Source organism: Ascaphus truei, chromosome 1 (genome assembly GCF_040206685.1).
Source record: "Ascaphus truei isolate aAscTru1 chromosome 1, aAscTru1.hap1, whole genome shotgun sequence".
In the NCBI taxonomy this organism is placed as follows: domain Eukaryota; kingdom Metazoa; phylum Chordata; class Amphibia; order Anura; family Ascaphidae; genus Ascaphus; species Ascaphus truei.
This window is the reverse complement of record NC_134483.1, coordinates 434,470,893-434,488,374: the sequence shown is the minus strand read 5'-3', so window position 1 is coordinate 434,488,374 and position 17,482 is coordinate 434,470,893. Positions and strand designations below refer to the sequence as shown.

Genomic DNA, 17,482 nt, shown 5'->3' with positions numbered 1-17,482 from the left:
ATCCACCGTAATGGAAAAATCAACTAGCCCTTTTGTCCTGGATGAGTAGAAATTCAGGGTAGGACACCAAACTGCATAGTTTTTGTAGGCATTATGGTGTGGTATAGCTGTCAATTACCACAGGAGCTTCCAGAGTCACACCCCACAATGCTTTGCAGCAACATCAGAAAGCTAGAATAATTTCAATCAAAGAGAGCTCACAGTTCTAGTAGGTAGGTGCGGTAGAAGAGCAGATTCATTGTTGGTTGTGATACCTTTAAGCAGATCAACAATAGAGTTCTTCATAGGTGAAATGAGGGTGTACACAGCTTTGTTCAAGTGTGCTTGAAAAGGTATCACAACATAGAACAAATCATAAAAATAAAAAAGGACCTTGAATGAAGGGAGCTCCAGGAAAATCCAGGAAAATCCTTGAAGTCTGCTCGTGTCAGAGCTCACCATTGTTAACTCGTAGCGGCAGCAGAGAGAGAACCAGAAAAACTCTGCCCCAAGTCAGGGATAAAATACATACATTTCTTTCTTATCACAAACCACAGTTGCATAATCCCTCAACATAAAATGCTGGGAGATAATAAAAACAGGAGAAATAGTCCGCCATGTTTCTCCCTCTGGGCTTTCTTAAGGGCTATGTAAACACCAGGAGTCCCTTCACTTCATTATATACCCCTAATTTACCCCATGTGATAGGATCAGCCAATCCTGGAATCGTGCCTAGAAACACATTGCAATACAAGAAACTCTATACAAATGTACAAATTGTTCAAAAATATAAACACTACTTAAAAGGAGGCTGTTGTAAATACTACTCTACTTGTAAAAACAACTTTATACCATTTTTTCCCCCTATTCAGACTTATTGGTTCCACTGTAACCAAGACTGCAGTCCAATAAGCTTCTCTCTGTAGAAGTCTTGTGAATCCATCTCCTCCTCTGGGGCCTATCTTCTCTAGTTCAATTACTGCAAATGAGGAAAGGGGTTTTATATCCTTTTATGTTTATCCACGTCATGCGCTGCTGGAGCATACGGTTTTTCTTAACTGCCTGTATATGTTCACAAATATGATGTTTCAAGACGCATATAGTATGAGATATATATATATATATATATATATATATCTATCTCGTACTATATGCGACTTGAAACAACATATTTGTGATTTTTGAACATATATACCACACTTACAGTTCGCTTCATAAAATACATATTTTGCTAGGCTATTAATAAAGGAATTAATAGAAAATGTTTTTAGCTTGGATACAGTTGTGAAATAAGAGGTACGAATAATACATTTGCACCATAGTACAAGTACCACATTTAAACCATCCCTTTTCATCTTTTGTGAAAGGAAATCCATATCCTGTGGCATTTCACACCCTTCTCCAAAAAAGAAGTCTACACACATCTCTTACATTTTTTTACTTCTGTAAATACGATTTTCCCTGTCCGATGCCCTCTGCCGAGCTTTTACCCACATTTTTTCATGGTAACACCTAGGTAGGAATCTGTGCTGTAAAACTTCTCTCTGCAACAAAAATCCACTATTCACAGAGCTGTTGCGTCTTACTTTTAAATACTCCCCTGTATGGATATGATTCACATGTTTAGAGTGGAAACTCTTAGCACTCAAAACTGAATTTCCTGCCGTTGGTTTTCTGTGTGAAGTTGAGGGAAGCTTAAAGGACAGCAGTCTTTGCTACACTGAGAACCAAGAGGTCTGAATAGGGGAATAAATTAACTTTTTTTGTGAGTGGAGTATTATTTATCAACGCGTCTTTTTAAGTAGTGTTTATACAAATGTGCCTCAAACATTGCAATATAAAAACGTTATTTTTTTGGACGATTTGTACGATTTCAGGGTTGGCTGATCCTAGCACATGGGGTAAATTAGGGGTGTATGAGGAAGTGAAGGGACTCATGGTGTTTACATTGCCCTGAAAAAAAAGCATTGAGAGAGAAACATGTCGGGCTATTTCTCCTGTTTTTAATGGCCCCCAGCATTTGATGTTGGGGGATTATGCAGCTGTGCTTTGTGATAATAAAGAAAGAAGTTTATTTCCCCCCGGACTTAAGGCTGAGTTTTTCTGGCTCTCTGCACAACACATTTAACCCTAGAATGTACACTGTATACCTAAAGTGTGGTGACTGTACGGACTGATATAGTAGTTTGAAAATGGTTTTAAAAAGCTACTCTGGGGAATAAACCCATTCATGGTTTGCTGAATAAACCCATGATGGTTTGGGGCTTGGCCGGTTAAGGTTGTGCCTATTGACACCTGAAGTGAGTCGGTCTTCCTAATCTTCTTGTTGGTTGTAATGATGGATAATGGTGACACTGCATATTGGGGTCACGGAACAAAATCTCAGATGTTTAATTATCAGTGTGTTCCCAGTGAGAGGATGGAGACGTTTCCTCTGAACATAACCTGCTACTGTAGAAGTCCTATCCCTTCTATTATTATACTTTGAAAAACGTGTTTCTGTTGTATGGTGTAGCACTCTAGCAATATCTGCCTTGGATTTTTGGGGGATAAAAAAAAAGATGGTTGCCATTTGGTTCAAGGAGAGATTGCGTATGGCTGATTTAAAACATTTTATATAGTTACAAAAATTGTCATCTTTGGAAATCAAGCAAGTTTTCATTGGGGACTCTGAAAGGGGAAGTGTTTACTCTTTTCTTGGCTCACCCTGTCCTCAATAAGCCAATGTAGATAAGGGAACAGGACTGTGCACATACTGTTTGTCACATAGCGATAATCATGCTGAAGTGAGGAAGGAGGGAGAGCATGACTACACAATCTTTTTCAGATGGGCCCTGTTGCAGGAGTAGTTATTTGACCCCGCTCATGTAAATAAATAAATAAAAAACCCATTGCAACTACACCCGCAGGCTGGCAGTGTTGCCCTGGTGCATGAAGGGCCCACTATGGGGGAATAATAAAGACCTATATTTAAGCTGTGCAGTGGGGGGGAGAGGGTGTGGCGTGAGTAGGTGACATTGGGGGTAGAGTGTGATGGAGGTGGGTGGGCTGTACCTATCTCCCCAGGGTACATAGATTTTTCACCTGGTAGGTGCTTTTGGGATTTGTAGTCCCTGAATTACTTGAGTGAAACCCAGTGACATTACCCAGAAATCATCAATGTCCCGCTCCATGTGCACCAGAGGGACAGCGCGCACGCCACTGGGTTTGGGCCAGGTGCCTACTGGATTTCACCAGGTCCCGATGGGCCAGTAATGAGTATCGGGGAAATCTGTGAAGTAGAGGAAATCGGACCCATCCCATGCTATAAACCAAGTTAAAAAATAATTAAAATATACTTGAGTCTGATTTTTTGTTAATAATAATAATGCAAAATCTCCCATACTTGCCACTTAAACATTGTCACGGAGTGCTCACCACAAACAAGGCGGGACCGCGAGGCTGAGGTGAGGATATTGATAGCCACCGACCAACAACCGAGCAGACACATCTGGAGGGCAGCGTGGTAGTCGTGTAGCGGGTCAGGGTAGGAGAGGTCAGATTGGTCGAGGTACTTGCGGTGGTCAAGGAGTGGAGAGAGCGGATAGTCGTAGATGCTGTGTCGGGGTCCAGGGGTAGAGAGAGTAGAATAGTCAAGTCCGTGGTCCAGGGGTCCGAGAAGTCAGGAGTCCGGGTGCAAGCTGAGGTCAAAATACAAGGAGCAAAACAAGACCGGGCAAGGCAACAGGAAGCGGAAGCACACAAATGAAAAGTTGCTCAGCCAATTTGCCAAGGGGCTGACTGAGCATATAAAGCACAGAGCCAATGAGGAGGCTGCAGGGAGTGAGCATCATAGGTATGCTGTGTACTGATAGGCAGGGGCGGAGTCAGTAGGAGCGGTGGGATAATGGGTTGAATTAACCCCTTGAGTGCCTGTGTCCGCTCGACGTCTGCACGTCATTGTGGAGGCGGTCCCTGCGGTGTCTGTGTCTTCCTAGCGGCACGGCGGCTGAAGTGTGTCACCCGTGACGTCGCGGGATGCATCACGGGGCAGAGTCTGGTGACGATCCCTGCGGTGTCTCCCCTTCTAGCAACGTGGCACCTGGGCGCAGGTTGTGGCTGACGCGCATCGCGAGATGCATGACGGGACCTTGCGCCGATCCTCACAAACATGTCACTAGTACAGTATTGCTTTATTTTACCTAGATGGGACCGCACCTTTCGCAGGAAGCATTTGAACTGTAAGTCGTTGCGTTTAAGGGAACAATGATCGTGTAAACAAAGACGTTTGCTCCGCTTGGTAACCTTGCCAAACCTACAGTATGAGAGATTTATGGAAGATGAATGTAAAGGTGCCATGTATTCTGCAGTGGTGCTGTGCCTGATCTCAATCTGATAAATAATGAACGGAGCTCTTGGGGACCTTGTGGCAGAAAGGTTTATATATCATTTATGAAACAGACTGCTTTTTTGTGTGTAATATGCACTCCTATCAGTGACTTTCATGTGATGCCCTTTAAAGCAGATTATATATTATTATTTTTTTTTTAACATTTATTTTTATTTAAAAGTATTGGCGACTCCTTTTATAATTCTCCCTTTCCCAGCTCTCCCAGGCAGCACAGAGCTGTTTTCCATGCAGAAAAAGGGTCTTTAAATTTCCGATAAGGTTCTTTGAGGTCTGGTAAAGTCACTAAGTGAGCGGGACATGGAAGCCATATTCATTTTGGATTTTGGACTCTTGTTTATGAATAACACCCATGCCGGGGGAGTACTCCTTTACAGCACATGTCCTCTCTGTAGAACTGTAAGTTTGTGAGTAAAAGCAGTGCTGTCTGGCAGCATGGCAAATATTATTCCAATCCTTTGGAGCCCACTGGACAAAAATAGTGGTCCACATATACTTTTCCAAGGGTTAGATAATAACATAGTGGAGCGATGTCTACAAGTTCCAGTTTCCCAGTAAAATAACTTGGACTCTCTGTTCACTTGTTTTTGTGCAGGTGTGTATTGTGGGCTTATAATTAAGAACGTGGTGGTACTCATTACCTCCTAGTAGTGGCTCACTTTCATATCTGTACCGGACTTTGGTTCCCTGTTGTACTGTCCTTGCCCACCATGACTCAATCTCTTGTGCCAAACGATGACATTCTAGTTAGGATATTTACATTTGTAATCTAACCTGCAATGAAGACTAGTTTCCTGTTCTCTTGTACTATAAGACGTAGAGAGAAATATTGATATTTCTGATAGCATGTATGGAGTTTTTAGGACTTTGAGATTTTTTTTTTTTCAATTGGTAAAGGGGGTGCAGGAAATAAACCTACTAAAAAGAACAAAAGGACTAGCTATCTAGCACTTGCCAACACGAACGTAATAATTAAACTAAAGTATAATAAATATCTAAAAATAATGTTTTCATAAATCATGCAATCAGAAAACTCGCATATACAGTAATTAGCACTTCCATAAATAGACCCACAATGGTATTAAACATAACAAAAATGCATATTGCAAAGACACACAATTCCCCCCCCCCCATAAGAACATATCTATCTATCGACCTTATGAAGCAGGCGAAGATGACAAAAAGGAACAGGCTTGACTTATGTGACACACGTTTCTATTCAGGCACATAAGTATTTAAAATCCCTGCACATAACATAAGTCCATTTCAAGTTATTAAAGTTACACTTTTTTCCTTCCTTTTTATTGTGGTGCTATTTATCCAGTGGGCCCAAGTTTATAGTGTGTGCGACCGCACTACAGGGCCGGCCATAGGGAGCGCAAGCGATGGAGAGCGACCACACGGCAGAATTGTGAGCTGCCAGAATTTTTTTATTTTTTGGTCGCATGACGGCCGGGTCACGCGAGTGGTTCAGCCAATGAGGGCAAACCAGTTACGTGATGTCTCGGATCACAGTGCAGAGATCGGTCGAACGACAGTGCGTGCGACGCCATGTGCTCCGTTGCGAGCGCCTACTATAAACGCAGCCTAAGAATTCAAAAGTAGAACACGTCCAAAAATGTGTCGGTTGGTTTATCCTTTTGAAGCATCCACATGTTAAATTTATTGTGTTTATAGTTATTCCTCTGATATCCTACCATCATAGTGTAAACTCACCATAGACCATAGATTTCAACAGTCTAAAATTGGCCCCTCCGCAAAACCAGCATTTGTTATTAGCCACCGTGTGTTGTACTGCCTACACAGAGGGCATTGTAGTCAGGTTCACTTGCCTGTTTTTGCTCATCAGGTTCCGCTAGGCTTGCTTTCAGAGTTCCAGGTTCCGCTAGGCTTGCTTTCAGAGTTCCAGGTTCCGCTAGGCTTGCTTTCAGAGTTCCAGGTTCCGCTAGGCTTGCTTTCAGAGTTCCAGGTTCCGCTAGGCTTGCTTTCAGAGTTCCAGGTTCCGCTAGGCTTGCTTTCAGAGTTCCAGGTTCCGCTAGGCTTGCTTTCAGAGTTCCAGGTTCCGCTAGGCTTGCTTTCAGAGTTCCAGGTTCCGCTAGGCTTGCTTTCAGAGTTCCAGGTTCCGCTAGGCTTGCTTTCAGAGTTCCAGGTTCCGCTAGGCTTGCTTTCAGAGTTCCAGGTTCCGCTAGGCTTGCTTTCAGAGTTCCAGGTTCCGCTAGGCTTGCTTTCAGAGTTCCAGGTTCCGCTAGGCTTGCTTTCAGAGTTCCAGGTTCCGCTAGGCTTGCTTTCAGAGTTCCACGTTCCGCTAGGCTTGCTTTCAGAGTTCCACGTTCCGCTAGGCTTGCTTTCAGAGTTCCAGGTTCCGCTAGGCTTGCTTTCAGAGTTCCACGTTCCGCTAGGCTTGCTTTCAGAGTTCCAGGTTCCGCTAGGCTTGCTTTCAGAGTTCCAGGTTCCGCTAGGCTTGCTTTCAGAGTTTCACGCTGCTGCCCTCGTAGACCTTTTCAACTTGATTAAGCCCTTGGATTGCTTTAAAGGTTTTCTTCAACTGACATGGTTCTTTCTCAATAAGCGTACGTTCTTGGACAAGCACCAATCGGGCATACTGTAATATAAAGAAATGATAGCACCATTATTCCTTCTCTCATAAGCCGGGCCATCTCAGACGCAGGTTTCTGCCCTCCCACATACGGGGGCTCAAACTGTGGGGATGCAGAAAATAATAATAAATACAATTATATATGCTACTTTTAAACATAGGTATGATATTCTTAATAATGTTGCCGCACAGATAATGCATTTGCACTTCTTAATCTGCAAATACATGCTTTTAAATAAGTTGACTTGACTTTCCTTTTGCTAGTGTATATAAATAGTAATGAAAAATTAGGTGTAATCTAGTGATTTTTATGGAAAATTAATAATAAAATAAAACTGAAACATTTGACTTTTTTTTAAAATTATTATTATGATACATGCAATATATTTGTTAAATTGGATAGCGAACATGGGTCTTCTCTCTCAGGACTCGGCTGTACCAGCAAGTGGGTTGGTAAAGCCAGTCTCTCTTCTTTTGGTATCAGGTAGCAATCATTGACTGCACGGTATTACTGGCATGTCCAGCACTGAGGAGGCCATGTAGCACATCTCGCACCCTACGCAAGTTGGTATGGGCTGTATGTGGAGTTAAGTGCTGTGTGTTTGCTTTGCAGGCTGTCTGCTGTATTCCTGTGCAAACCATGAAACGAGTGCGGCTCCCCAGCAGCAGTGACGATTCGGATGACAATGGCAGTAAGTGTTTTGCATCTTATTATTTCTTTTTCCCTGATGAGACACCATGTGCTTGGGCAGTGCAGTGGGTTCTAAGTAGTGATATAGTAGCTGATAAGGCAGAAGGTACAAGGGGCTGAACAACACCAGAAAAGTGTGAATGTCAGCGATTCTGTGCAATGCTTTGGTTGCCGTGTGTGGCAGGTCCACACCTTCATCTTGCGCTCGGAGAACATTGCATGCGATTTTACCCCTAGAAATTAGCAAAAATGGGGCCATTAACGGGCCAGCCTTGGGGTTATACACTGTACAGAGAGCATTTATAAGGGTTCTGAAGAGGCCCATCGGGTCACCGATGGAAAGCAGCAATGTCATCTCCCGATGACGTTGCAGCTTATTATTGGCCACTGGAGTGAACCCACAGGCAAATATTTTTTTTCCCCGGAACCAGTACTGTGAGGACCTCCAGTATCAGGTAAGTGATTTTTTATTTTATTTTTACAATTTTGTTAAAAATAAAAAATAAAAAAATTAATAAAAAATGAATACATTGCAAGCATTGTGGATTGCTGCTTTTTAAAGCAAGGGCTTATTATTCCAGCATTCAAAACACAGAAAAATGATCTGCACCTAAATAGTCTCTTTTACCTGCTACTAGTACATTTAAATAAACTGGCTTCCTCATGCACTTAGATCCAAACATTAACACAACTGCACTGTGTGTGCAGGTAGGTTCACTTGGGACCACACGCAAAATACAGCATGTTTCCTTCTAACGTTTCAAGCTCTCCTTGCTAGAGCTGCAATGAGGAAACGGGCATCTTCACTTGGTACATGAGAACCAAAGCACAGTCTTGATAACCCGAACAAGCAGAGATGTTTGAGACCCTTTTTAAGAAGGGATCTCATAAGTGACCTCTCTTTTTAATAAGGCTCCGGGTTACCATGCTTACACAGAACCTTGTACTGATGGCTGCATTCCAGGGCTGGTACGATGGACGAGCCATGCGTCAGCGCTACGGGTCAGCAGACATGCATGTCCAAAGTGTCCCCTTTAGTGGAGGGTGTTTGTGCTTCGTTGGCATATTGGTTACCAAGGACTTTTTTTTTTTTTTAAATAGGAATTGCCGTTGTGCATCTTTACACAAGACTCTCTTGATGTGCCCGGTCAGAGAGGCCTGTCTCCTCCAGCAGCCATACTTTATTATACTACAACGTGGCTGTTGCATATAAGCACAAAAATAGTAGCGCATGAAAAAGAGAACCAGAGAACCGAGATTAATGCACATTTCTTTATAGTAAAAAACACAGAAAATGCTACAATACATTGTATTGCAGTGAGAGTCTATGACACTACATTCAAAAGCGATCTAATAGATCAGAAAACGCCCGTGACACCCACAGAGGGCAGGGTACTAACACCCAAAGTACTTTGAGGGAACACCCTAGTTGGTAATGGGGTAGAGAGCACTCAGTTGCCTTTTATCTCAAAAAATCCCCTACTAGCGTCCTCGTGGTGTCCTGGGGCAGCAGGACGGAAGTCCGTCGTCACGGAAGCAACGTCGCTGCGTATGTCGTCACCACCTACGCGTTTCGTGTCAGATGACACTTCTTCAGGGCATGGTCATGTGGTTGCATGGTGATGGTTAAATACCTCTATAGATTAATGTATCAACCAATCGCAACCACTCCTTTTTGTATGAACATGGGATAATATGTGTGCATGCTATATCTATGTCTCAGTGGCTGTTGCACCTTTCAATGCTGAACTTGTTATATGATGATGACTTTAAATATATTGGCATTGCAGGAGTTTAGTCGGCATTTGATTGACCATATACTCACTGGTCATCAAACTCCTGCTGTGCTCCCTGTCTAGAAACGGGTCTTAAGAACAAGATAGTGGCTCACGTCACTGGTTTCTATGGCTTTCAAGCTGCATGGACCCGTTCTGTGCGTTTATATAAAGGGACAATATGTAGTAGTGTTTTGTTTTTCCTAGTTAATGTTTTATGTAGTACTTGTTTGTTTTTAGGCACAGAACTAAATAGCTACAATTTCATCCATGGGAAATAATGGCTTTGCTACCTGATGGTAATTTAAAGTGTACAATACAGACGTATAAGGATTCGCTGTCTCCGGAGATAGTGCTGCCTTGGGGGGGTCCATGCATCCGGATCAGAACCTCTACAGCTATAATCCTTCGGCGCCAGGGCAGTAACGGTCACGCAGCTTCCCAGGGGCTGGAGATAAGTCCTGCTACATCTCAATGACTTGAAAGGAGAAATTGACAAACAAGAAAAAGAGGGTGCCATTTTATTAACACACACATATATATAAATATATATATATATATATATATATATATATATATATATATATATATATATATATATTTTTAATGCCTTTTGGAGCACAATTCAGTAACTTCACGAACTAAAATGCTAACTAAGGGCTCTTGCTCTCATATATAAATATTTTAAAGTATACACAGATTGTTTGTGTTATCAATAAAAGCTAATGTTTGTGTTATCAATAAAAGCTACTACTTGGGTGGTTATGTACAATATGATTTCCACCGGCGTTTGTACCAGGAGGGTAATATGAGTACGAGATACAAATACAAATGACATGGCAAAATGTTTTTGGAACATCAAAAATGTAATGTTTGAGCTGCTAGGCTGATTGTGGCCGCATTATGTCCATTTCTCCATCCCTGGAGAATTTAAAATAAATGCCTGAAACATATCTGACAATCCTATACCTCAATAGAGTCCTTACGAACGTACCTGGCAGAGAGGTGTGCAGCAGTATGTAAAGCAATGCATTGCAATGACGGACTCCATTAAAACCCGGGAATACCTATAACTGCGCTTCATTTGCATGGAGGACTCTGCTTATTTTGGTAACAGGACTACAATATCTCCTGAGTCAGGACTCGGCTAAACAGCTGCCGCATGCATAAGATTAGGTTTTTGCAGGTTGGGCCGCCTGGCTGCCGTGAGAAGGAAGGTGTCGCTGGTGCAGACTCTTCTTCCAGACCGTGCCGTGTTTGGGATTTTTATAGAAGTCTCGCCACTTGGCACCACGTTTCTGCATTTGTATTGTAAATGGTAGCTTCATTTATATGTCCGCTTAAAGTGCATTAGATATGTTATAGTTTGGTATATATTTCCATAGCCATCCGAACAGTAGCTAATATTTAAACAAAGTATTACAAAATAAAAAAGCAAGTAGATTGTGTGTGTGTGTACACACGTATGTGTATATATATAATTTTGTCTGGTTCTTAATTCCTGGGTTATTTGCAGTGTGACCTCTGACTACATCTAGTTATGAAAGATTTGCTAAAAGAAGAAACCACAGACAATAGGAAACTTATCTAAAAAAACAAAAACTGCAAAGTGTGACTAATTCACCAGTAATGTGACTAATGCAGAAGTAGTTGGGCCACTGCCTCAGGAGTGACTAAACTATTCATACAACAAAACACTTCACCTTGTTATGCTGCCTCTGTCACAGAATACACCACTGCAGAGTTGAAATCTATAATTAATGTTGCCTTGTTTTTAACACCAGTCTCACTACACTGCCTCTGTCACCCACTTCTCAATTAACAGTGAAACTGAGGTACCAGGGTGGCATTAACTTGGCAGAATAACACACTGCCGGTCTGCCCTTCTGACCAGTGGCGAGTCGCACACATCTCGCTTTAATCCACCAGCCATGTGCCAGGAAAGAGTTAATTGTCCTCCACGCCCCATTTCCTAGCAGGTCTGCCACTTGAGGGATTATCTTGACAGAAGCTGTCATTAGCTTTTAGGACATCTGATAGGCTACTCACCTGTTCACAGATCTGTGCTGTTCCTTTCTGCCAGGCTGCTGTTTGGAAATGCAAGGAACTGAGCTCTGATGGCTCTTGGCCTCTCCAGGGAAAACGGTGTTAGTGGCTGAATGTTAACACAATGGGGAAGTTGGGCAACATTTTGCTCCCACCTGAGATCTCTGAATCTGTCTTCAGTTTTTCTCATACTTTTATTTCAGTGTGGGCCTGTCTTGAGGGGACTGGATACCTCACAATATTGTGTTTGTTTCCTTTTAGTGCTATTTTGACATTTAGTATATGGCCGTGTGAGTTGAATGCAGATTATTTTGTTGTTGCAATGTTAAACATCATCTAGTGACATGTGTAGCTTGTAATCAATAGGTTGTGCCGCAGGCGTCCTCAGTATGAGCGGTAACATGAAGAGAGATCCTTGTCATTTGTCACTTTGCACGTCACCACCAGGCGTGTGTGATGCCTTTTACAAGGGTTTTCTTATAGGGTTATTGATGTTATCAAGCACTGAGAGCTTTAGTGTATATCGTGCCTAATAGGGCAATTACTTTACATTTCTTCATCTGAAATGACGGCAGCGGAGGAGGAGGTGGTGTATATCCAGAAGCAGACACAGGTCTGGTCACTTTTTGCTGAGCACTCATACATATTTCAACTTTTTCTGTATAAGTCAGTCCTGTATATGACGGGAGCGCAATCCGTGCAGCATCGGGAGAAATGAGAATAAGACTAGAAGTGTCATTTGTCTGAGCCACTCCTAAGACTGCGCTTATAGCGACAGCGGCGCGATGTCGTGTCAAAACAAATGCATTGCCGCCGTCGCGTGGCCTTATAGTAAGCGCGACAGGACGGCTTGGTCGCAATCGCTGGAAGTCATCTCAATTCGATTTTTCCAGCGACCGCAGCGTGCCGTCGCCGGCACTATAAGTGTAGCCGAAGGATAGGAAATCGGATTTTCATTACAGTTTTATTGTGCAAGTCCAAAACATGGCTAGATAATGACGTTGCTGATTTTAATTCTAGTGTGTATTTCTGCAACCGGAGTAGGGAGATGTCAAACTGTAGACATGTCTATCAAAAAGTAAAGCATTATTCAGTACCGCAATAAATATATTAGAGGTTACCAGGTGTGCCCAGCGATAAGAAGCCACCTGTCCTCATTAGATCTAGCTGGAAAGATCGCCAGGCGCTCCAAGATGTATTTTCTATACAAAAAAAGTGTTTATTTTACATAAAGAAAAAAAACAACGTTTCGGCCATGTATGCCTTCATCCGGGTAATATTACTCTAATGAAGCCAGTTATGGCCGAAAAACGTTTATTTTTTCTTTATGTAAAATAAACGGTAACATGTAGACCTGTACAGCCGTGTGAGCCAGCTGTATTATTTAGCAGAATGTGTGCCCATAGGGACAGGGCTCTGGTTATCCCATAACCCTCTGCTGACAGCCAGCTGAGAAACTACAAGACTGAGCAACAATAAGCCCTATTGCATCAAACGCCTATACTGAGGTGGTCTGTTCAGAAAGAGAAATAATTAATTGAATACCTACGGTTCTGTGAGAAATCACACATGATGGACCACTACACAGGTTAACGTGGCATAACAGACGTCAGCTGGGATAAGTGCGTTAGGGGATGAATCATTTGGAAATCCCAAGTCGTGGCTTAGTCAGCCCTTTTGCATTGGTATTTACATTATAAAGTAACAGAAAAAAATCTCCCCCTCTTCCCCCTCTCCAATGTTTCGGTGGGTACCGCGGTGTCAGTGTTTGTGAGCTGATTGCCATGCAAGGTTTATTGATGTCTAGAGTATATGGCAAGCTCATCCAACATTTGCAGTACTTAAGAAGTAGTATGTGTATGCGCTTGGGGCATTTAGGCCGAGATACACATCGCTCCATTAAATCAGGGCAAATAACATCCAGTTACCTAAAATAGTAACGTTGGGTTTAACAATCTGTCCTCATTCCTGATTTGTTCAGTGTTTACATAGTAACCCCGTCACTGCCGGGTGGACCTGTCTTTAGATAACGGTGTCAACATTCCTGTCCTCAGGAAATGCTGCATCACAAATCAGTCTGGACCTGCTGGTATAATACGCTTCCCCGTGGATTCCAGGCTGCCACCTGCCACCTAACCTGTGTGACAAGGACACATGCTGATCTCTTCACATCCTACTCTGTCACAATTAATTTGCCACCAGGCTAGTAAATGGGATTATTGTCACTTGGCTGACCTATAATTAGTTGGCAGTCATGCAAATGACCTTAAAGCTGCAATACTACACCAGCCCCTCCTCCCACCACCACCTTTTTATTTTTTTAAATATATATGTAAAGCATGTGACTGTATATAATTCTATATTCTTACCTAAGCTCGCAATTGTTTGGTGCTGCTGTTATAAATCCTGATTGTGTGCGTAAGTAAATGGCTGCCTTTCAGTTTCAACCAATCCTTCAGTCAATGTAAGTCAGCAGCTACAATGTATCCGGTTATTACTAAGGTAACATTATCTGTTGTTACAGTTTACAACTCTAACTGCTGGGAACAATGGCAACAAATGATCACAAACAGGAAAGTGTTGCAAAGATCTTGCATTGCTGGGGAGGTGAGCTAAAACCTGCTATAGAAATCAAAGGATACTCAGACCCTATATTAAAGCTCATTAAAAATCGCATGAAGCGTTGAATGATAAAAAAAACAAAAAAACACTCGTACTACAGAACTGATTTTATTTAAAAAAACAACAAAAAACAAACATGATTTCACATTTTTGCTTCTTTAAGAAAACATTTAGTTTGGAAAGTTCTGAAAGTTGTCCTACATACACTGGGTATTTCTTGTTTTATTCTGAGGGGAGAGTTTCTGATCAGCTTTACCTAAACATAGGGGATGTCATGGACAGACCAGCTGATTTCTTCTAACTGGGGTCCTTCCTGGCTCAGGAACGTTTTGCTATTTTTTTCTCAGTGCTTAGTTAAAAATGCCTTCCGGCTGCCTGATTACCAGCGAGCTAATCAATGAGGGACAAGTCGCTTTGACGTGTGGTGTTTCTGGGGCTCGCAACCTTATTTATAATACTGTTGTTCCCGGTGACGAGTAAGCAGTAATACTGCTGAAGATGAAACAAAAGGTATTAAATTGCAAATTTTAAAACACTTTATTTTTAAAAAAATTTTACCCATCCCCATGCAACTTCTGTTTGCCATCCGTAGGCTGAGTTCATGGTCGGTGCTTATCCGCAGGCGTGCAGAAGCGTAGCAGACAATATTTTTTTAGTTTGAGCGCTCACAGGAGCGCAGGGCCGGTCACATGAGCGGTTCGCCCAATGAGGGTGAACCAGCTCCGTGATGTCACTGGCACGCCCCCGGACGGCGCGCAAACTAAGGCCAGGGAAAGCACCTGCTTTCCCTCAGCCTCCGCACGGCTGAAGTCTGTATGGACTCAGCCTTTCTCTCTTTCCCTTTCTCTGCTGCTTCAGATTTCTCTCTCCTGGGCCTTTTTGCTATTTATTACCTCACACAGACTGTCCTATGAGATATATATGGTGTGAGAGGGGCATGGCAACCCATGGGTGAGTGGGGAGGACCAGCTAACCTACAAAAAGTGCTGCGCAGTGGCAACTTTGAGCTGATCGCTGCTCTGGTTATAGCAGAAAGTTTAACTCGGTTTATAAGCACTTCCCATTAGCTGTAGTAATAACTAATCTGAGATACCATCTGCATTGCAGCTTAGCTCGTTTGTATCATACCTATTTAAGTAACCATCTTTAAAAGGAAACCAGTATCACAATCACATCTTGTATTCACCACTTCAGTGGCAGGCTCGTGGGATCCATTGCTGGGGTTTAGATTTGCTTGTACCCTGAAGGCATGCTGTCGGTACAGTCAAAGTATGTTTGCAGTATAGATTTTCTGCAAGTGTAGGGACCGAATCTTTGTGTATAGATGCAAACGATCCATTGTTTAGTCAACTCTATTAAAGTCCATACTCTGGTGTAGTGTCTACACCTCCGCCTTTCTGAATGCGTTAAGGAAGACCGTGTTGAAAAAAACGTACATTTATGAGAGCCACATCAGCCATTGGATTACATGAAGATACAAGCAAGACACTAATTAGAAAGGGAGTATGTCCCCAAAGCTTGAATTGTTCAAGACATTGCATTGGGAAGAAAACGTAATCAAATTCTACAAGGAATAAGAGTCACCTGCGATTTGCATATTACATGGTTGTTTTTGCCACAAGTCCAGAAGACATCCAGCAACAAATCGGAGAACTCGACAAAGCAAGTTAGAATGTGAGCCTCTGTATGAATCACGTCAACACCAAAGTTATATTCAGCAAATGTGTCAACTCTGCACAAATTGAAATAAATGGAATAGAAGTTGAAGACTGTCTACCTTGGCCGGCAAATAACAATGAGATTTGAGTGAATTTGGAAGAAACCAGACTATTACAAGGGATCCTTCCCCTGTGCCTGGAACGTGTTTGACCAGTGTATTCTGCCCGTGCGGATGTGAAACTTGAGCCCTAAATGCCAAGATAATTCAGAAGCTTCAGAGAACTCGAAGTATGGAGCATGTTATGCTGGGTATTACCCGAAGAAACTCCTTTCGGACCAACAATTTCACCTTGCTCTTGATTCCTTTCCCACAGTTGTATGCCATTTATTTAAGTGCATGTTTCTAACATTCGGCTGCTAACGACAGTCCTCTTCCACACTTTCCAGCACTTTAATTCAATGTTTTGTTTACTGCATTTTAACTCATGGATACTTATGAGCTAAATTTTGAGAGGCGATGCTGGAATAGAGAATTCTGCATAACCTTCACCCTTGCAATGACATTGTGTGTGGTCTGTGGACACCCTAGGTGAAGAGATCAAAGCACTAGGAGGTATGGGGTACCACTAATTTGTAAATAAAATAAAAAATCTCAACACCACAATTTTTTAATGAGACACTTTTATAGTTCAACTTTCTAAAGAAAATAAATTTATTTTAAGAGGAATCTCCCTCTTTCTAAATTTTTTTTATTGCGTGGGGGAAGAAACCCGCTCAGCCTCCGTATACAGTGGGTGCACTAGGGAAATGATCCACAAATACAGATAATCCAAGCCTTGCTCTTTAGAGGAGGGGAAAAGGCAAAGAAGAGAAGCCCATTTAACATGCACTCGCTTGCCACAAAAGTTAACACATTTATATCGTAATGGACTGTGTAAACACAGAAGCAAAGATTAAAATTAGTATGCAAGTCCCTGACACATGAGAGAAAAGTGGCAAAATTAAAATGGCCAATTTTAAAAGGTCCTTGGACCGATAAAATAAATGGGACACGTAATGAACAATGAACACACAAAATCCACCTGATGGCAATAATACACCAAATGAAGGTGGATATTGTGATAAAACCCTTGTCCTGCTAGGTTAAGCACACATGGTTACTGTGCTTAGTACAGAAATCAATGCTTATGAGCTAAATAAAGGACAAACTCAGTTGACACAGGCAGGGGGAAGGGAAAGCTGAGCCACAAATGACCTGTCTCCATATGATGGTCAGAAAAAAGTATAATCAGAGCCTAAGTGCTAGTAACAAGGTTGGAACCTAATGACCTATTAACCCCTAATGTCTGGGGCCACGTGGAGCTGACAGGCGGGTTGGTGATTGTAGCTATAATGCCCTAAAGTAGACTTAAACTATTTGGAGTGGTGTCTATGGGCTATACTCGTCTACTAAAAAGCCCTAAGATACCTGGTGTATAATGTACCTAATATTAGTGAGTGATGGTACCAAACCTCTCTCCATAGATACCTTATAGTCACAGTCAGAAATAAGTAGTGACCGCAGTTTGAAAAGGCCAAGTTGTTTGTCTTTTCAAGCGACGGCCGCGTCACGTGAGCGGCTCAGCCAATCACGGGAAACCAGACTCGTGACACGTCCGCCACGCCTCCCCAATCGCTTCCAGGCCTATTCACACATCGCTCGGGCGAGAGGCGCCCACGCTGTGATG

At 42.4% G+C, this 17,482-nt stretch overlaps 1 protein-coding gene across 3 annotated transcripts in view; it reads left to right on the top strand.

Annotated features, from left to right (window-relative positions):
• JADE1 (jade family PHD finger 1) overlaps positions 1–17,482 on the top strand; it is an 81,841-nt gene that overhangs the window by 20,620 nt on the left and 43,739 nt on the right. For 2 of the 3 annotated variants that reach the window (XM_075615354.1, XM_075615335.1), the window contains exon 2: positions 7,576–7,654. In XM_075615354.1, coding sequence (XP_075471469.1) covers positions 7,603–7,654 — 52 coding nt within the window. In that variant the 5' untranslated portion in view covers positions 7,576–7,602. Of the gene's footprint in view, positions 1–7,575; positions 7,655–13,998; positions 14,082–17,482 lie in introns of those variants that run through there. The other variant, XM_075615344.1, reaches the window with a different exon arrangement.